Source organism: Drosophila obscura, unplaced genomic scaffold (genome assembly GCF_018151105.1).
Source record: "Drosophila obscura isolate BZ-5 IFL unplaced genomic scaffold, ASM1815110v1 contig_9, whole genome shotgun sequence".
In the NCBI taxonomy this organism is placed as follows: Eukaryota; Metazoa; Arthropoda; class Insecta; order Diptera; family Drosophilidae; genus Drosophila; species Drosophila obscura.
The window spans coordinates 4489780-4507173 of NW_024542883.1; the positions used below are offsets into that span (position 1 = coordinate 4489780).

At 42.7% G+C, this 17394-nt stretch overlaps 5 protein-coding genes across 5 annotated transcripts; 1 reads left to right on the forward strand and 4 right to left on the reverse strand.

Annotated features, from left to right (window-relative positions):
• Positions 1-1016: 1016 nt before the first annotated feature.
• Positions 1017-2013, reverse strand: LOC111069247 (seminal metalloprotease 1). The gene has a single exon (XM_022359224.2). It carries the CDS (start codon positions 1970-1972, stop codon positions 1184-1186), a length of 789 nt encoding a protein of 262 aa, XP_022214916.1. The 5' UTR covers positions 1973-2013; the 3' UTR covers positions 1017-1183.
• Positions 2014-4175: 2162 nt separating this feature from the next.
• LOC111069286 (seminal metalloprotease 1) lies at positions 4176-5097 on the reverse strand. Its single transcript, XM_022359275.2, has 2 exons — positions 4854-5097; positions 4176-4777 (listed from the first exon to the last, which is right to left on the reverse strand). Exons 1-2 carry the CDS (start codon positions 5074-5076, stop codon positions 4233-4235), a joined length of 768 nt encoding a protein of 255 aa, XP_022214967.1. The 5' UTR covers positions 5077-5097; the 3' UTR covers positions 4176-4232.
• A 1345-nt stretch (positions 5098-6442) lies between these two features.
• Positions 6443-7354, reverse strand: LOC111069287 (seminal metalloprotease 1-like). The gene is made up of 2 exons (XM_022359276.2): positions 7105-7354; positions 6443-7044 (listed from the first exon to the last, which is right to left on the reverse strand). The coding sequence occupies exons 1-2, from the start codon at positions 7313-7315 to the stop codon at positions 6497-6499; spliced, it is 759 nt and encodes a 252-aa protein (XP_022214968.2). The 5' UTR covers positions 7316-7354; the 3' UTR covers positions 6443-6496.
• Positions 7355-10256: 2902 nt separating this feature from the next.
• LOC111069215 (protein SpAN) lies at positions 10257-11055 on the forward strand. Its single transcript, XM_022359158.2, has 2 exons — positions 10257-10464; positions 10520-11055. The coding sequence occupies exons 1-2, from the start codon at positions 10257-10259 to the stop codon at positions 11053-11055; spliced, it is 744 nt and encodes a 247-aa protein (XP_022214850.2).
• Positions 11056-15392: 4337 nt separating this feature from the next.
• LOC111069282 (odorant receptor 35a) lies at positions 15393-16789 on the reverse strand. Its single transcript, XM_022359269.2, has 4 exons — positions 15908-16789; positions 15760-15855; positions 15524-15706; positions 15393-15461 (listed from the first exon to the last, which is right to left on the reverse strand). Exons 1-4 carry the CDS (start codon positions 16787-16789, stop codon positions 15393-15395), a joined length of 1230 nt encoding a protein of 409 aa, XP_022214961.2.
• Positions 16790-17394: the final 605 nt, after the last annotated feature.

Sequence of the window (17394 nt, forward strand, 5' to 3'; positions counted from 1 at the left end):
CTTTTCAAATGGTACATTTCCTTTCCTCATGTTTAAACGGCTTTGTAAGTAGCACTTATTGGCGGCATAAAGCCACATTAATAACTTCTAATCACAAAATGATATTAGAACCTTCAACGATTATGGACAAAAATTGATTGTGGGCATTACCTCACTTTCTTTTTTGGGACGATCAGTTAAACTTTAATTGAAAAAATACGTTTCATTGGTGTACCATTTGACAGAGCTGCAGTCCTCAAGGCAATGTACGAACTACATTTTTTCGACTTAATACTTGCATTTTTGGTTTTTGGGCAACATCTGCCTGGCATCACATCGATCAAACATTTCCTTGGGGCCCTCTTCTAGCCAATTGTCGAATAAACGAGTAAAACTGTGCTGTGCCTACCAAAATTGTCGCCTCTCTCCGGTCTATGCAAATTTTCGCAACATGGGCGCACACCGCTACAACCGGGCCTTGTGTCTGTGTGATGGAAGCCCTTTCTTAATTTCGAATGAAACAATGCTCACAGGAAGACATTGCCAAATGTTCGAGCAGTTTTGAAGGGGAGAGCGGTAGTAGCGAGAAACCATGTCGTCGAAACGAAAATCGAATTTATGGTCTAACAAGCGCTGTCAAAATGGGAGAATTGAGTGCCTGCTCCTAGCTCCTAGCTCTGGCTCCTAGGTCCTGTCTGCTGGGTGGCTGGGTCCTAGGCTCTAGGCCTCTGTCGAACCGTTTCCCAAACATTGCGGGAGCCCCAGATGCCTCGCAGACATTTGCATCTCGCATATAAATCGCATTAGTAGCACGCAATTACGAGTTCTCGACACATGGGCCTGTGGTTGGGCCCGAACTCGAGTTCCAAATTGAAAGTTGAGGCCATATTAAGGGTGCATCGCTGGCCCAGTCCGCCACAGAGCCGCCAATGAACAATTACGCTGATAGATTTTGTTCGTGGCGGGATTTTGCACACCTGCGATAAGAAATTATCAGCGGCGAGCAGGCGGAGCTAACACAACGGACACGACGTAGGTTTTTCATAAAGAGTTATAGCTTTAATGTAGACTTCTATAAATATAATGTCACTGACAATGACAGCGTAGATCATAAAACCGATCTAATCGCCTCAGCCGGTGGAATACATATCACAATTGACCATACAATATCCCTTGGTACTAGACCTTGCACCTCCATTACGGATCACAGCAGAATGGGGCACTTGTACATGATGTTGATCTTATCAATATCCTTAGCGCTAAGACCTAAGCGCTGACCTATCACCGCGTTGGAGTCTAGGGGTATAATGGTGTCCTCGCCATTGACGGAGAAGGCGCCAGGTCGATAGTGCAAGCAGCTATCGTAGTCGTAGCCCACGTCGAAGTCGGTCACCACAGACGCGGAATACTTCTGGAAGTTAAACTCCTTGCCGGGCACTATGTTACCGAATACCACGTTCACGTAATCGTCGCGTATCGTAGAGCTCTGCTCGTGGTAGAAGCCCAAGGCGTGCAGGAACTCGTGCAGGATGGTACCGGGTCTGAAGCAGCCCTCCCCAATCGGATAGATCTCCAGGTTCATTTCCTGCGGGGCTGCGCGATATCCGACATCGGTGTAGCACCCTCCAGCCTTTGCTGTTATGGTCAGGTAGGCCGTGTCTTGGTCGGTGGCCTCCCTGAATTTGACACAGGAATTTTGCTCCAAGGTGTCTATGCCCTTCAGAATCGCCTCCCTGTGAGTGCCAACAAAGTCCTCCGATATTTTGTATACCACCACATTGTTGGGCCACCTCCTGTCCGTATTGATGAGCCCGTTCCGTTCCTTGGGTCCATGCTCCAAGTTCGCTTTTTGCTCCTCAGTCAACACCATGTCTCCTCCGGCGAAGGCACCCGCTTCCTCCGGATCGTACACTCCCGCCGGAAGAGGCAAAGGCTTGCCCTGGCTAAGCTTTACAGACACAAGTAGAATAAATATTAGGCCAAGCTTCGACATCTTGCCCGCTTTGTTTCCCAGCGTTAACTAACGGCCGGGCCGTAAAAGAGTTGTTCATAAGTACGATCGAAACGAAACCGCACAACAAAGATTAGATACAAACGGGCAAAAAGTATTTCGCAAATTGATAATGACAACTGAAACGACCAATTAGATCAAGGTTTATAACAGTTGTCATGCCCATCCACTGTTCAATAAATATTACGCATTAGTCATGTAAATTTGTGATACACATCTCATACGTAATAGGTTGCCCCATCGACTGCGGAAATCCATTCCCGGTCCTAGGCAAATAGAACCAGAACCACCACCTGATTGAAATTTCAAGTGGCTGACAGAATTAGAAAAAGTAATTAAAACCGCTGCTTCCATGATGAGTAATTGGCTGAAATCGTCAGCTAAGTCTGATATCTCCCCAACAGCCAATACACGAGTAATCGTTCTGCTTAACACAAGTGTTCGGTTGTCTTTGGGGTGTTCGGGTCTTATCTGGCCGGTGAATAGTCTTCCACGCTCCATTCCATGGACTACAGTGATAGCAATTGATTTCGAGCCTCTCCATGTTATCAAGAGATATGGTTCAGCTCTCTTTAGCGACATTACTCGAGCTACTTAATGCGAATGGAATGGGCAGGCTAGAAATTTTTTCGGTACTTCTATTCTTTCAAAATTCGTTCTACGCTCTCGTAATTAATGTTTAAAAACTATGTGGTTGGTGGATTACCCTGTGCCAAAATATCACAACGCCAAGAGTGATAAGAAAGTTGACCAAACCCTTGGGGGTGCTGTATACTTTTGGGCGTTGTGGTATTTAAGATGATCCAATTTGTGAAATGTGTGCCTCAAATGTTTACACACGAAACTCTAAGAAAATTGAGTGTTAAAGGGTTCATAATAAAGAGTGTTCATATGTTTGTATAAACGAGGGGGAACGTTGTGAGCCGCGGCTAAGGCTGCGCCTCTAATTTTATACCCGGCACAAAGTTGGTCGGATTTTAGAATATTTTATCTGTTTCCAATTTTACGCTATTGCTTTTAATTCTGCTACAGCTCGTTCTCCACCGCCAGAGCGAAAGAGAAAATGAGTAAACGCTGTAAGGGGTAGCGAAGCAACTGCAAATTAATTTCTATAATAATGATCCGATCTGATTCAGTTTCGACAACATGCAAGACGGACAGACAGACTTTATCGACTATGCTATTGATGCTGATAAAGAATATATATTTGTACTGTATGGGGTCGGAAACGTTTCCGTCTATTCGTTACACACATCCGTAACCAATTCAAATTTCAAGCTTTTTGTGCAGTTGGAGTAAAACACATTACATAATTATACTTATAATTACACTACTAATTTAGTGGTCAGAAGAAAGAAGATTCGATCTAATACCCAATCTATCCAATGAACTCTACATCAGGCAGCCGGCCATATAGGAGCTCTAACTCCTACCAATAACCACTAACCTACTAACAACTGTATTTTGAAGAAAGCTTTTCGTAGAATGAAAGGTTAAGTTTTATTGGCGCTGACAATAAGTTTGATTGAGACACTTGGACCCCTAAAAGCTGCCCATTTCTCCACTTCCTATTCCGGTTTTTTTCTGCATCCACCAGTGCAGTTGCATCCGAATACGTTGCACCCGCCGTTACCGCAATAAGCACCATTCACCATTTGACCATCACCGCAGATAGGCGAGGCCGGACAGCACACTGCCGCAGCTCCCCTAAGGAAAAGTATGGCTAATAGCACGTACGTCAAATCCATAGTTTGATGTATGCGATGACTGGTTGGATGGCTGGTTAGACGATAAATGACTCTCCAAACTGACCGACCCGACTACTCCGCCTGGAAGAGATCTCATTTGCCATGCTTCTAATATAGTGAGTGCCGTGAAATTGGAATTGTTAAGCTAAAATCAAGAGCTCGGAGCATGGTAAGTATTTAATACACATCTGACATTGTTGGACATCCGAATTACATATATTGCTCTTGAATCCGACCGCCGGTGAAGATAGATCTTGAATAGGCTGGACTGAACCATTGTGGCATACCGATACAACTGACGTCTTTAAAGCGTTTTTACGATTATGTAGAAAACTGCTGAATAGAAAACTTGAAGGGAGGATTAATCCTCGAGGGTATCAAAAGCTTGCATACGACCTTGGCACCTATATTGCAATCAGATAAGTTCCATCTTGAAATAGTTCATGAACATGATAAGATTTATTTTTAATACAGTTTTTGCAGGATTATACGTGTTATACATAGCCAGGACACTTGTACATTATATTTAGCTTGCGAACATCTTTCTTGCTCAATCCCTTACGCTGTCCCATTTTTGAGCCTCCTTCTTTCAGGGCCACTATGGTTGGTTGCGATTCGTTTTTGGCAAACGCATTTTGAATGTAGTGCATAACACTGCCGTAGTCGTATTCCACGCCGTAGTTGTTCCACCCTATTTCTGTTTCGTCGTTCACGAAATTGATTTTATGTTCCGGACTAATATTATCCCATACAATCCGCACATATTCGTCTCGGTTGTGGGCCACGTGCTGGTGTTCAAAGCCCAACACGTGCAGGAGCTCATGGATTATAGAACCCATGCGAAAGCAGCCATTGTCTAAATCGTTTATCGCAAGATTCACTTTTAGTCGTTGATTTCTCCAACCAATATCTTCGCAATAACAGCCGTCCTCATCCGACGTCAAATTGACAAAATACTTGTGATCACTGGGCTTCTCTGCTTCTACAAACCTGACGCAGGATATTTTTTCTATTCTCTGCATTGAACGAAGGATATACTCTAGATGGGGTTCGTCTATGTAAAACGGATCACATGCTGCACCTTAAAAAACTATTTTTTTATCCTATAAACTTACCAAAGGTGCCTTCTTCAATAACGTACAAGACAGTGCGGTTTGGCCAATGATAAATCGCGTTTGTTATCACATTTCTAGGCGAGTACGTTCTACCGGGTCTGTTTACGAGGTCTCCCTGAAATAAGTGTGGCAAGAGCTCGGGATCCCTTGGCAAAAGCTTTATGGAAGCACTCAAAGAGTCTTTAGCCAGCAGCAAGGTCAGAGTCAGGGCGAACGTATTCATCTCCAAGCTCAAATTCAAACTGAAGCGAAAATAACTTTAAAACTGGGCATAATCCCATTATTATCTCATTCGTCATGCTTATCGATACATTTCTTCTCATACATACAGAGTTTTTTCGTTGTATTTATAATTTAAATGACATTCCAACTGCAGGCTGTCATAGCGACTGAAAACAACTGTATACGACTGCACTATGCTTTGCATGGTCCACTGGCCCAGTCATTCGATGTTTTCTTTATTTACTGCTGCTCACAACGAGTGATCCGTATATTGTCTTCCCGATAGAATGACACAACCCTAGGTTGGTAGAGCCGATTGCCCGTTCTTTGAAAACTTACCACACTAGACCGAATTTTCTATGTTCAGATGTCTCTAAGACTTCCTTATATAAATACATTATTCAGGTTGAAAAGCTTTAAAGCACAAATATCCTTTAATTCATGTTGTCTGATGTCGAAAAAGACGAATCTTATTGACATCATAACGACAAAGAATAACTACGTCTGATAAAAAGTCGCCCTATTTATGAAAACACAACTTTTTTTAAAATTTTTATTTGTCTACATAATTTTTTTTTGAGCTCAATATACATTTTCCGGAACTTTTCCAATTTTTTTTATCATTTTTGTTTGTGAGATCACTTCATTGTTGTCTCAAATCTTTATCCAACAAGCCATTTCTTGAGGTTTTAAAACAAAAAATAGTCACTGGGGACTAAATCCAGAGAATAGGGTGGGTGAGAGACCAATTCGAAGCCTGATTGATGGATTTTTGAAATGAAAACTGCACATGTCTGCACCTATACATTGGCCTGTTGGAAAATAACTTTGGCTTCCAGAATTTCTTGCAAATTCAATCTCCCATCGGCCAACACCATATCGGGAATTTTGTTCAATTTCTTCGGGTATATGACCATAAATAGGCGTCCATCATGTGCCTCATCGTTTGTGCTTGTGCGGGCACAACGAAATACAGTAAACAAATTTGTAACCATAGAAATCGATGGAAAAGAGATCCAATAATATTTATCAAGTTATTCCTTGGGTTCAGCTTTTTTCCTCAAAAAATAATGCTTAATCAGCACACTAAATTCACTTTTTTATTTTTTTCTTCAAATACAAAAGTGACCATGCTTAAACTCCCGTCAAAATTATCACGGTTCACAAAACCGCCTGAAACTTTTTCAGCAATTAGCTGATAAAAAATACTAATCGAATAAAGTATTAATGGGTGGTTAGAAATGTTTTCTTTTTGTAAGGCCGATTACTTATCATACCGCCCTCGTAGAAGAAGGATGTTTTCCTTGGATTCAATAATTATGAATAATAATAAGAACTCACTCTTCCAAATGATTTAACATTTAAAATAATAGCAGATCTTTAATTTCTCTTAATTATGAACTTTTTTTAGGTATTAGGTATTAGACCTGTCTGGGGCACTTGTACATGACATTTAATTTGTTAATATCCGACTGGGTCATTTGGAGACGTTGTCCCATAATCTCTTCAGCTCCCTCCTGCAGAGGTATGATGGTCATCTCTCCGTTCTTGGAGAAAGCATATGCCGTGTAGTGCAAGACACTGGCATAGTCATATGGCTCGCCATAGTCCTCAACCGTGTCACTATCGTACTTATTGAAGTTATTCTCCGTGCCCTCGGTGATGTTCTCCTCGGCAATGCGAACGTAGTCGTCGCGATCCCAAGTGCTTTGCTGGTGGTAGAAGCCTAGGGCATGTAGAAACTCGTGGACAATGGTGCCGATGCGGAAGCAGCCTGTGTCCAGGGGATAGTTTTGCAGATTTAGCTGCTGGACCCTATTGCGATAGCCCACATACGAATAACAGCCACCCGCCTCAGAAGTGACGTTTACGTAGTATTCCTGGTCACTCGTAGCCTCCTTAAACACCAGGCAGGAATTCTGCTCAAGTAAACGGATGCCGCGCAGAATGTGGTTTCGGTGCTCAGTATCTATTTGAATTCTGGTATCAGACAAACTCGTATGGTATTATTCTCCTTGGGAGGCTTTACCGATATCCAGATTGATGTAGTAGTAGACGACACGATTGGGCCAACGTAACGTTTCATTGCGTAGTCCGTTCCTGTCCCCAGGACTGGGCACCATGTCCCCTTCAATGTAGCCTGCGGTTAGCTCTGGATCGGTTTCCATTCTCTTCCCAGGCGCCGGGGCAGCCAAGCAGCTGCTGGCCAGGAGAAGAAACGTTAGAGCCAAACCCTTCATATTGTTGGGTGGACGTATGCGACGAAACTGTTTTGGTGTCCGACGATATGGTCTCGAAGTAGTCTTTATTGTAAATGGGTTATTTATGGTAATTGCTAATATAAAGTTTTTACAGCCAACTATATTGTCCAACAGTGACCGCTAATAGTTATCTAATCGTTAGATGTGGCCCGCGAAATATTGGCTTCAACACGTAATCTTAAAGGTATTTAGGCATTTAAGGCATTTCCATTTAAGTTTCTTATTAAGTCGATAGGAATCGATTTTTACGTTTACATGGCGTTACGTTTTCTAGTTTTTTATACCCGATATTCAAATCATTGACTCGATGTGGATGTGTGTAACACACAGAAGAACCGTTTCCGACCCCTTAGAGTATATACTTTATTGATCAGCAGTCCGTCCGTCCATCTGTGCGTCTGCACTTCTTGTTTGACGCCCACGTGTCAGACCAAAAGCCACCACGGAATCCCACGGAATCACACTGACACCTGAACAGAGCGTTAAAATCTGTGAAATCCACCCTCCCCGCATTAACTAATTCGTCCTTTTCTTAATAGCGATACAAAAAGACAGAGAGAGAGAGATAGATAGAGAACATGCGGTCATTATTCAGTAATCGACTCCGATACCACTTCCAGCGCATACATCAATAGCCGTATCGTATGTCTGTCAGTCTGTTTTGTCCGTCTATAAAAACTATAGCAACCAAGTTTGGCTTTCAGTGAGTCTGAGTTACAAGTGTATTTCCAAAATTTTCCATGCCCCCTTCCACCTTTACAAAGGAAGAAAATCTGTAGCATCCACAATTTTGAAGATATGAGAAAACAAAAAACGTAGTATCGAAATTACCATATCTACCATATCGATCAGATCGGATCATTAATATAGCCAGAATGAAGAAATTAATTTTCAGTTGCTAAACCCACCCCTTCCAGCGCTGAAGCGCTACTGATTCTCTCTCTCACCTCTGGAGGAGGTGTAAGCAGAGAGTTGTATATGTAGATGACACATGTAGCAAAAAAATGTAAACAGATAAAAATTCGACAAAAATCATAAGCTCACATATGTATACATATGCTGACTGAGTACGGGTATTAAAGTAGAGTCGGGGCCACAGAAGGGACTCAAAACGTTCCTTCTCGTTTTATTTAAGGTTGATGCCAAAATGGTAGGTATAATTTCAGGTACTATGGACTTCAACAATATGGCCACTATTTAAAGAACATGAATGAATTAATATTGGGATAACTAGCCCTATGATATCATAATACAACAACCTCGACACCTAACCAGTTTTATTTCATATCGGTATACCCGTAAAATGATAAGAGGCTTGTAGCGCACAGAAGGAATCATTCGTATTCCTATTCTCTCTTTCCCCTTACCAATATATTCCCTAAATTCACTTAAGCCTCTCAACTCGTGATTATTAAGTTTGTTTCTGAGACTGGTTCATGTACATCCAAATTATGCGGGATGGATTACTTCTTTTCAAATTGCTACTTTATTGTCATTTTTATTCAGCCTAAAATTACAATGACAACAAACCATGACAGTGCCCGACCCATTACAGCCCCCTAATCACAATCGTTTAGTGACAGCAACGTTCATACACTTAATTGAATTTTTCAACACAATAAACTGATTATAATTTTGTGTGGGAGGAGGCAACTAGAGGTAGCAATAAGAAAGCGACATTTATCATCATTACAACAAAATGCAAAGAAATTTGCGAAATATTAAAGAAATGTGAGGCATAAAGCGAATACATTTTTTCAGCTCAGCTGTTTCCCAGTTGAACAGTTGTACACACATACCGTTCAGTTTATTGATGTCTCAGCTCCAGTCACTGGTCCTGAAATCATTCATTCCCTCCTGCAGTGTCACTATAGTGTTCTCATTATTTTTGAAGAAGCCATTAAGAGCATACTGCACAAATCATAGTGCATTGACGTCGTTGACTATCACTACGCTGCGCTTGTCGGAGCTAAACTAAATTCCCTCGGTTATATTTTCCTCCACGATCCATACCGATTGGCACCCGATTGGCCCCTCTCAGCTGGTGAAAAAAGCCCAGGCCATGCAGAAATTTGGGCGCAATTGTCTAGAGACGGAAACATCCAGTTCAAACTTCGTAGTTCTGCAGGTTCAGTTGGTAGACGCGATGGAGGAACCAACGCAAGAGTAGCAGCCACCTGCTTCTGACGTCATGTTCGCATGTTACTTCTGATCGGTTGGTGACTTCCTAGAGTGATAATCTAATTTCGATTGAAAGTATTAGCTTCCGCTGGACGTCCAAATCGACCACTGGCTTGACAGCCTTCCGCAAAAGTCTTCAACAAGTTCTATATAATTTACTAAAGGTGACTGAGTGATGGTATCAAATCGCAGCGTTTATCTACTACACGGGACATGTCACCTTCCATTTTTGCAAGCTAATAAACGTACTCTTATCTGAATACTTACTATTGCTACTTTTTCAGGAGCTTAGCTGATAAGGTATTAGGGAGAAGCATATACTCTTCCCTTGAGGAGGGTATTTGAAATTGATTCCATAGGAACGCCATAGGAATGAAACCTAAATGTTAGCTATTGAAAGAGATAATCTGTTTGAAAGAGAAATATTTACTATTGGTCGTGGAACTTCAAATGGTATATAAGCCTCCTGACAGCATGCGCCTCGTTCAATCTATAAAAGGAAGCTTATCGGTCTTTCACGTATGACTCCGAATTCAATACCTCATAAGGGTACATGTGAAATCTTTGAGTTCATGGGTCAGTGCCCTTTCCTTACTTTCTTGCGTCTTTTATCGTCTTAATGAAATTAAATAAATTGCGAGTGCAATTGTCATGTTTTGGCTATCTGTTTTTGATACCTCCTCACGTTCCCAATCCGTATAAAATCCAACACCTTTGAAACTCAGTCGCCAGTTCCGAAATGGACCGTCTTACTTTTGGATTGCTTCTTACGATTGGATTCCTTGTCCATGCTCGTCCTCCAAGCACAGTGGAGGACGACGACATGAGACTCACACCAGAGCAGATAGAGTATTTCGATATGAATGGAGGTGCTCGCATAGCTCGTTCCTGGTCGGTTTATTATTGGAAGGGGAGCACTCTTGTCTACAGATTTGGTGAAGGCTTGTGTATGTATCATATAACATTCCATGTCAAGACCAGTAAGACTGCTTCCTTTTATAGCTTCCTGGGACACCGCTCTTATCCAAAAAGCCATGGCAGCGATATCATCCCAAACTTGTGTACGCTTTCGCAAAACGACGAATTCGAAGGAGCCGCAGGTGGTCTTCCAGAGAAAGGAATCCGGATGCTGGTCGTATGTTGGGTTCTTGGGCAGACAACAGCAACTTCTCAATCTTGGAGAGCGGTGCATGGCTAGCAGCACAATTCAGCATGAAATACTCCATTCCCTGGGGCTCTTTCACACGCATTGCGACCCGAAGCGCGATCGATATGTGAAGATCTACACGGAGAATTTGAAGCCCGGGTACGAGCACAATTTTAGACTGATCGCGGCCAGCCAAGTTACAGATTTTAAACTTGGCTACGACTATAAAAGCATTATGCACTATGGCGAGTATGCATTCTCCAAGAACGGCCTACCGACGATAGTTCCTCTTCAGAAAGATGTGAAGATTGGGCAGGCAAAGGGTCTGAGCGTGAATGATGTGGGGAAGCTTAACCGCATGTACTGCCAGGAAAGCAAAAGGCAAAAATAGACATACTCGTATATGTATGTAGGTATATATGTAGTATGTACATATGTATAACCGCACACTGCTAGACCGCATCCTTTCTCCAAGTAATCGCAACATTTGCAATTCCAACGAGTTGTTGCACTTGACAGGAAACAAGAATATCCTCCTCACTCGCAGCGCCGTTAATCCACAAAACAAAAAGCTCTAGCCATGGTAAAGGAAGTGTTTGCCTTTGCCGGCAACTAAAAATTGAATATTTAGTGGTCGTAATTAAAAATTAGCGCGCTGGGCAACTAACCAACCAGCCAGCTACCGCTACCCGGCCGCTTGCCAACAGCACGCCGGAGTGTTTCCTAGCCATGGCTCGTAATCCCAGGACCAACTATCTGCGAACTCTGTCCTGTATGCCGGTGGACCCTCATCCCCTTTCTCACGCGCTGCTCATCCCAGGTCCGGCTACACACAAGGACTCGCATATACATATATTTGGTTTTTTAATGGCACAAATTGTACTAAAGCCAAAGCTCCTCCAGAGCTACCTGCACACCAAACGGAAGTCGTAAACATTTAATTTATGCAAGCAATGCATTCGCTTTTTTAGTTGCAACTTAAGATGGGCTAATATCGTCTGCCAGGGAGTGGGCTGGGGGCGCTTCGGTACGGTTTGTTAGTCTGGTTCCTGAGGCCTTGCTTAAGTTACCTTATCAGTACGGCAAGTTGACTGCATTAGGGCCAATGCTTTGGGACATTAAGCGGGCCTTGATCGAATATCTTTTTCTGGTTAAAGAAAGTGAATTAACTATGAATTAAAGGTGCGTTTGTATGGAATAGCTAAACGGTTGAATACTCTGTGATTGAGATTCAAAAGCATCTTTAAGCAGCTTTAAGCTGGTGAAATATGTTTACATCTCTGAAATGCTTTAGGAGTGTCGCTACATCTTTCCCTTCTTCAACGCTCATTCAAATCGTTTCATATTTCAAATTTGCACTTTTGGCCAGAATCCCAGCGCGATTATCACTCTTTCCAGTAATAATGTCTTGGGAATTTCTTTCCTTTTTATTTTAAGAAAATATTGCTGGAATAATAAAGGGGATTTAATGGGTTAAGGCGGGCACTAGGACGCCTGGCCATCAACTTTTCGCCAAGAGCAGTAAAAAAGTCAGCTGGCTCGGCTAGCTTTTCTTTTCCTTGGTCTTTTCTTTTTGCTTTGCCTGTCTCCTCTCCCCTCCGTCCTGCTTATGATCGTTCTAATTTTATGACATTCTGTTTTCATGCATAGAAGAGCAGACGCATGTGTGCGTGGTGGTGTGTGTATGGGCTGGGCCCCGGTGGAGGTCTGGGCGAGTGCAGCCATAGCCATTTCATAGTCAGACATGAATGCTGCGCTTTGTTGCCCTGCTACGCCTTTGTTTGTATTGCCCTCAGGGGTAAAGTTTTTAGGATAATAACTTCCTGCGACTTTACGAGGCATGGCAAAAGCCGAAAACCCACCAGCAGCAACAAGAGCAACAACAGCAACTATAGGGATATGAGAATTCTTAAGCAGGAATACACTGCAAGCCACTTTCGCTTACATAAACATGTTTATTTCGATGAGTATTTTAATATAAGTATTCCTAAATACAGCCAATAATTTTTACATATAAAACAGAAATAGAACAGAGAAGTCCGAAAGCGAATACAAAGCCAATATTTACATTTTATACACTCCTCTCAATATTTTATTCATCGATTTTCACTAAAATTCAATCAAATATAAAAATTTTTTATATTAAATTTTTAATATTCAATTTTTAATTTTTGAAGAAACAATCCAAAAAAATTACAAAGAATGTGAACTGTTAATTTGCAATTTATTTTAATAATATACTGATCTTTATTTATTTAGGTATTCGGTGTTTCGGCCTATTACTCCTTTGGTAGCAACGTATGCATATGCATGTATATATGTCATCCATAGTTAATTATCTAATGCTAATACATATCGAAATAAATTATCTTAAAATTTAGTTTAGGCAGTATTGTTTAGCGGTCTTAGTTTATGAAGCTGGAATTTCGGCTGCTTTCTGTCAGTGTGACAGATGAACTGCATACGAACAGCATGGCGAAGGCAAGCCCTGAAAAATATCTCAAGACCTCCACTTAAAGCAGCCAGCGAGTAAAAGCAAAAGCAAATGCCAACACATCAGCGATTCGGAGAGAGGCAGAGACAGCCACAGAAACTTTTGACGTTGGCGACATGGGGGAGTGGTAAGGGATGGCAAGGGACATACCACAGGATGAGGGCTGCGGTGCCACATTAAAGACATCTGTAGTAGAAGCACCGCCATTACTGTGGGCATAATCTTAGACATAATTACACACACAACTCACATCACAGCCCGGCTCAGACCGCGCTAAGAGACAGAGACAGGACCTGAGCTTGAGTCGGAGTCAGCGTCAGAGTCAGACAAATGCAGTCATATGTGCATGAATGAGCTTTATTCCAGGTTTTTCTTTGCCACCTTTTTGGTGTAGTCCATTTTTACTTTTTGCGGACAAGGCGAAAGTTGACTTAAAGCCGTGGCAGAGTCCTGCCCGACCACGGAAGATTTTCCCGTGGGAGGAAACTTTTAAAGTGCATTTAAAATTAATTAAGCATACCACGCGTTGGCAGTCGCGCTGAAAGTATATTGCATGTCACGAAACGAATGAAATGCTACGAAATAAAGGAAGTGTTCCTCCTTTATCTGTCAATTAACAAGTTTCTTCTTTTTCGGTGTAATTGATTTAGCGCCAACACCCCTTCTGTCGGGGCATTCAAATCAAAGTTGAACCAAGTTAAAGTTGTCGGGGTGTGAAAAGCTCTTTTCCGCCCCATTCCCTGCGCTTCATACGCGGCTTGAAAAGTTTAGACACAATATCGCTAATGATAATTACAAGCTAAAAACTTTTCCTACATTCGCTAGCCCTAGCCACCTCTCTTATACTCTCCCGCATTTCTCTCTGTTCCCCTATCCCATCCGTTTGTGTATTTGCTTTTAGCTTCAGTTGGCAACACGAGCATAAATATAAAATGTTCAGCGGTTAGCACAAAAGTTCAGCAAAGCCCAATGGAGCGATAAGGGACTGTGAGAGCTGGGTAGATAGTCTGTATGTCTGTATGTAAGGTACTATTATGAAGGGTTGCAGTCAATACATATTAACATACTATACTATACTATTTACTATACTAGCCCATATGTACAGAACCCTTCATGAAAGTATTGTAAAGTTTAAAAAACTTCCCGACAGTAAACCCCACATAATTTGACTACAAACTCCGATTTACTTACTGCTTTAATCATTTAAATAAGTTCTTACACACTGGGCAGTTCATCAGATCAGTGAATCAAATGAGTAGATGGCCCTTTCGGCCCTTTTGCAGTCAAGGAAAATAAGGACACATTTGCCAATCTTCGATCCATGCAACCCATTCTATGGCGAGCACACATTTCATAGGTCTCGCCCGAACAAACACGACGCTAATGAAGTACAAATTGGCTAATGGGGCGGGTCGAAACCCGTCGAGAGGAGACTGAGCCGGAGGCGTCGACGGAGTCTAATTATCAATGAGCGCGACGCCTGTCGAACTTCGACTTCCTTTTCAGATGGAGTTATGGCAAAGAGATAGAGAGATAAATACGGCTTAAACTCAACAGGGGAAGAGCGAATGGGATGCATAGTGGTTTTATGTGAAAACTTTCGTGCATTTTCATGGCGGAACTTTAATGGATTAATTTACCAAAATGTTCGTGCCAGAGGAAATTGAAACATACTGGGGTAGCGATAGGAAGAGCTCCACAGACGCGAAAGATTTATAGCTTACGTCGAGACTACGACGCTGACTCCGACTCTGATTCTGATTCTGGCTCCAACCCGTACTTAATGGCCGCTGATCATTTAAGAGATGCAAAAACATAGAAGCTGAATATTCGGATTTTTCTTTCTCTTTAGTGGGGCTATGCTTTCGCTGGAGGATATTCTAATTTCATTACCCACAGGCAGAGGCAAAAGTTTTATTAACTTTTTGCAAGTTTTTGCTGCACAGAAGTCATGAATATTTTATTGCATATTCCCAGGCGCCCCACATACACAGAACCCAACTCAAACACACAGTCACAAAACGATCAAAAGAAGCAAAAGTCAACGATGCGAGTGAGCCAGCGCCTTTTATCAATTTAATTTAATTAAAATTAATTCACCAATAATTGACTTTTAATATGCAATCATTTGTATCAACGGACTAGAGGGGCCAGCAAAGCCGAAGCAGCAGCAGGAGCAGGAGACGACAGTAGTCGGAATTGTGAATTGAGCTCCATTAAAAATTGTGCATTATTTAATTGCTCATTTGTCGACGCTGCATCGAGGTGAGAAATGTGAAGTAGGAGAAAGACGCCTGCAATATCTGCAATTCGGAAATGACGCAGTCAAGAATAATGAAACTCGGTGAAGTGTTATGGTACGCACCTTTAAGCCTGCTTGGAGGCTAACCCGAAAGTATTTCAGACCCGTCACGTAGAAGGGCTTGCTGTTCATCTCAATGGCCAGATTGATGAGCTTCAGCAGGCGCAGATTCTCCTGGGGATTGGTGGAATGCACCAGGATCTGCTCCCAGTGGGTAAGATAGTACATTGAGCTGAGGGAGTCCGTCTGTTTGGTGGAGAGTAGTACGGGTCATCTAAGGGAATGCTGTAATTACTCACCGTGTACGCCAAGTTAGACCCGAGCTGGCCCAACGATAGTAGTTCCACAGTCTTGGCCCCAAACCAAATGGCATAGATGTAGTTGGCCATGGGGTTCTGTAGGGAAAGCCGTGTAAATTTCGAGTTCATCGTGTATAGGCCAACCCACCGTATAAGCCTTGAAGGATAGGGCACAGAGTAGGCCCGCTGCGAAGGCGAACATGATGAATACTCTGACCGTATACTGGGTCTCCAGCTGTTTTCCGAATTGATTCAGAGCCACGTTCTTGCGCAGAGTTTCGATAATCAGCTCCTTCAGTTGTCTAGCCATATGAGGACGCTGTCGATCCGCCAATATAGTCTTAATGGACTCCTCCAAGTCCCTCTTGAGCAGGAGGTAGCGCCCATTCAGATGAACTATCAGTTCGCAGATCAAACTCGTCTCGCCAAACATCATGGAATCGATGACGATGCCCACCCAGACATTGCTGAGAAGCAGGGGCACGAATATGGGCAACGGCTCTGTGTCAAAGGGAAATATCATCGAGTACAGAAAATCCTTGCGCTTGTTAATGACGGATAGAACTGGCGAGATGAGGTAGCCAGAGATAACAGCTCCGTACATGGCGGAGACCAGGCGATTAACAAGCATTTTTTTATCCACTCGACGGAACATGTCCGGCTCCTTCCGAGGATCAATATAAATGGTAAAGTAAAAGCGCTGCAGGAACTTCTGAAGCTCTTTGAAGTGAAGAAGGATGTGGAGACTGCGGAACTGAGCCTCCACCAATATCAGGTAGGTGGGCATTCCCGTGAGAAATGCATCCATATTAAGGTTGAACGCCTCCACGCGAAGATACCTCAGCTCGGCGTCGTTATGCTGCAAAAAGATCAGGCAGCCCACCACAGCCAGTGCACGGTCCAGATACCTCCCAAACTTCCCTGTACTGGGATCCAGTGGCCAAAATATATGATTCAGTCGAAACAAGGCCAGCGGCCAGGCCAGCCTCACCCTCTGACCATCAGCCAATCGAGGCACGTAACGAACCATAATGGACTCAAGACTGCGAAGAAATGCTTTCACCTCTTCGGCTTAAATAGACCCGAACATCAAGGATTACTTTGAGAGGCACCTGATGACAGTTTCCCAACTTTTAAATGAACTCTCCCATGCGTGCAATGGCTCAATTAAGTTATTATCTCTGAGTACTTTAACGAAACGTGGGAACCGTTTATATTGATCCTGGGAAGGAGCAGGAAATGTTACGTCTCCGCCATGTCGGGAGCTGTATATAACATTTATATATCTATAAGCTCTGTAATATAAGCCACCATATTTAAACCACCAAAATGCAATGCACTACACCCAACCACACATACTGCGACACATTCCTTTCCCACAGTACGTGCATACACTACATGCCGTACATAGGATATTAGCCGATGAATCATGGTTATGTAACCCTTTGTTACCAATCAATCAACCCCACACGCGCGAGCACGTCAGCAAAAAATAGCAGTCTCCGATTGTCATCCCCAGACCGTCTGGGAGCCAATGATTTACGTAATCCTCTGTTACTGATCAACGGCGCCCCACGCACACGCGCTAGCATGTAAATCCCGACTGAATCGAAATATGTATCCCCATTCCCCATT

Excerpts from the sequence above, each read along its gene's own strand:
- LOC111069247 (XM_022359224.2), bottom strand. The coding sequence starts at position 1,972 with ATGTCGAAGCTTGGCCTAATATTTATTCTACTTGTGTCTGTAAAGCTT.
- LOC111069215 (XM_022359158.2), top strand. The coding sequence starts at position 10,257 with ATGGACCGTCTTACTTTTGGATTGCTTCTTACGATTGGATTCCTTGTC. Across the intron at positions 10,465-10,519 it reads CAGATTTGGTGAAGGCTTGT|CTTCCTGGGACACCGCTCTT; the intron begins GTATGTATCATA and ends TTCCTTTTATAG.
- LOC111069287 (XM_022359276.2), bottom strand. The coding sequence starts at position 7,315 with ATGAAGGGTTTGGCTCTAACGTTTCTTCTCCTGGCCAGCAGCTGCTTG. Across the intron at positions 7,045-7,104 it reads CTACATCAATCTGGATATCG|ATACTGAGCACCGAAACCAC; the intron begins GTAAAGCCTCCC and ends GAATTCAAATAG.
- LOC111069286 (XM_022359275.2), bottom strand. The coding sequence starts at position 5,076 with ATGAATACGTTCGCCCTGACTCTGACCTTGCTGCTGGCTAAAGACTCT. Across the intron at positions 4,778-4,853 it reads TATTGAAGAAGGCACCTTTG|AGTATATCCTTCGTTCAATG; the intron begins GTAAGTTTATAG and ends AACCCCATCTAG.
- LOC111069282 (XM_022359269.2), bottom strand. The coding sequence starts at position 16,789 with ATGGTTCGTTACGTGCCTCGATTGGCTGATGGTCAGAGGGTGAGGCTG. Across the intron at positions 15,856-15,907 it reads TATCCTTCAAGGCTTATACG|AACCCCATGGCCAACTACAT; the intron begins GTGGGTTGGCCT and ends CTTTCCCTACAG. Across the intron at positions 15,462-15,523 it reads GCCTCCAAGCAGGCTTAAAG|ATATTGCAGGCGTCTTTCTC; the intron begins GTGCGTACCATA and ends TCCGAATTGCAG.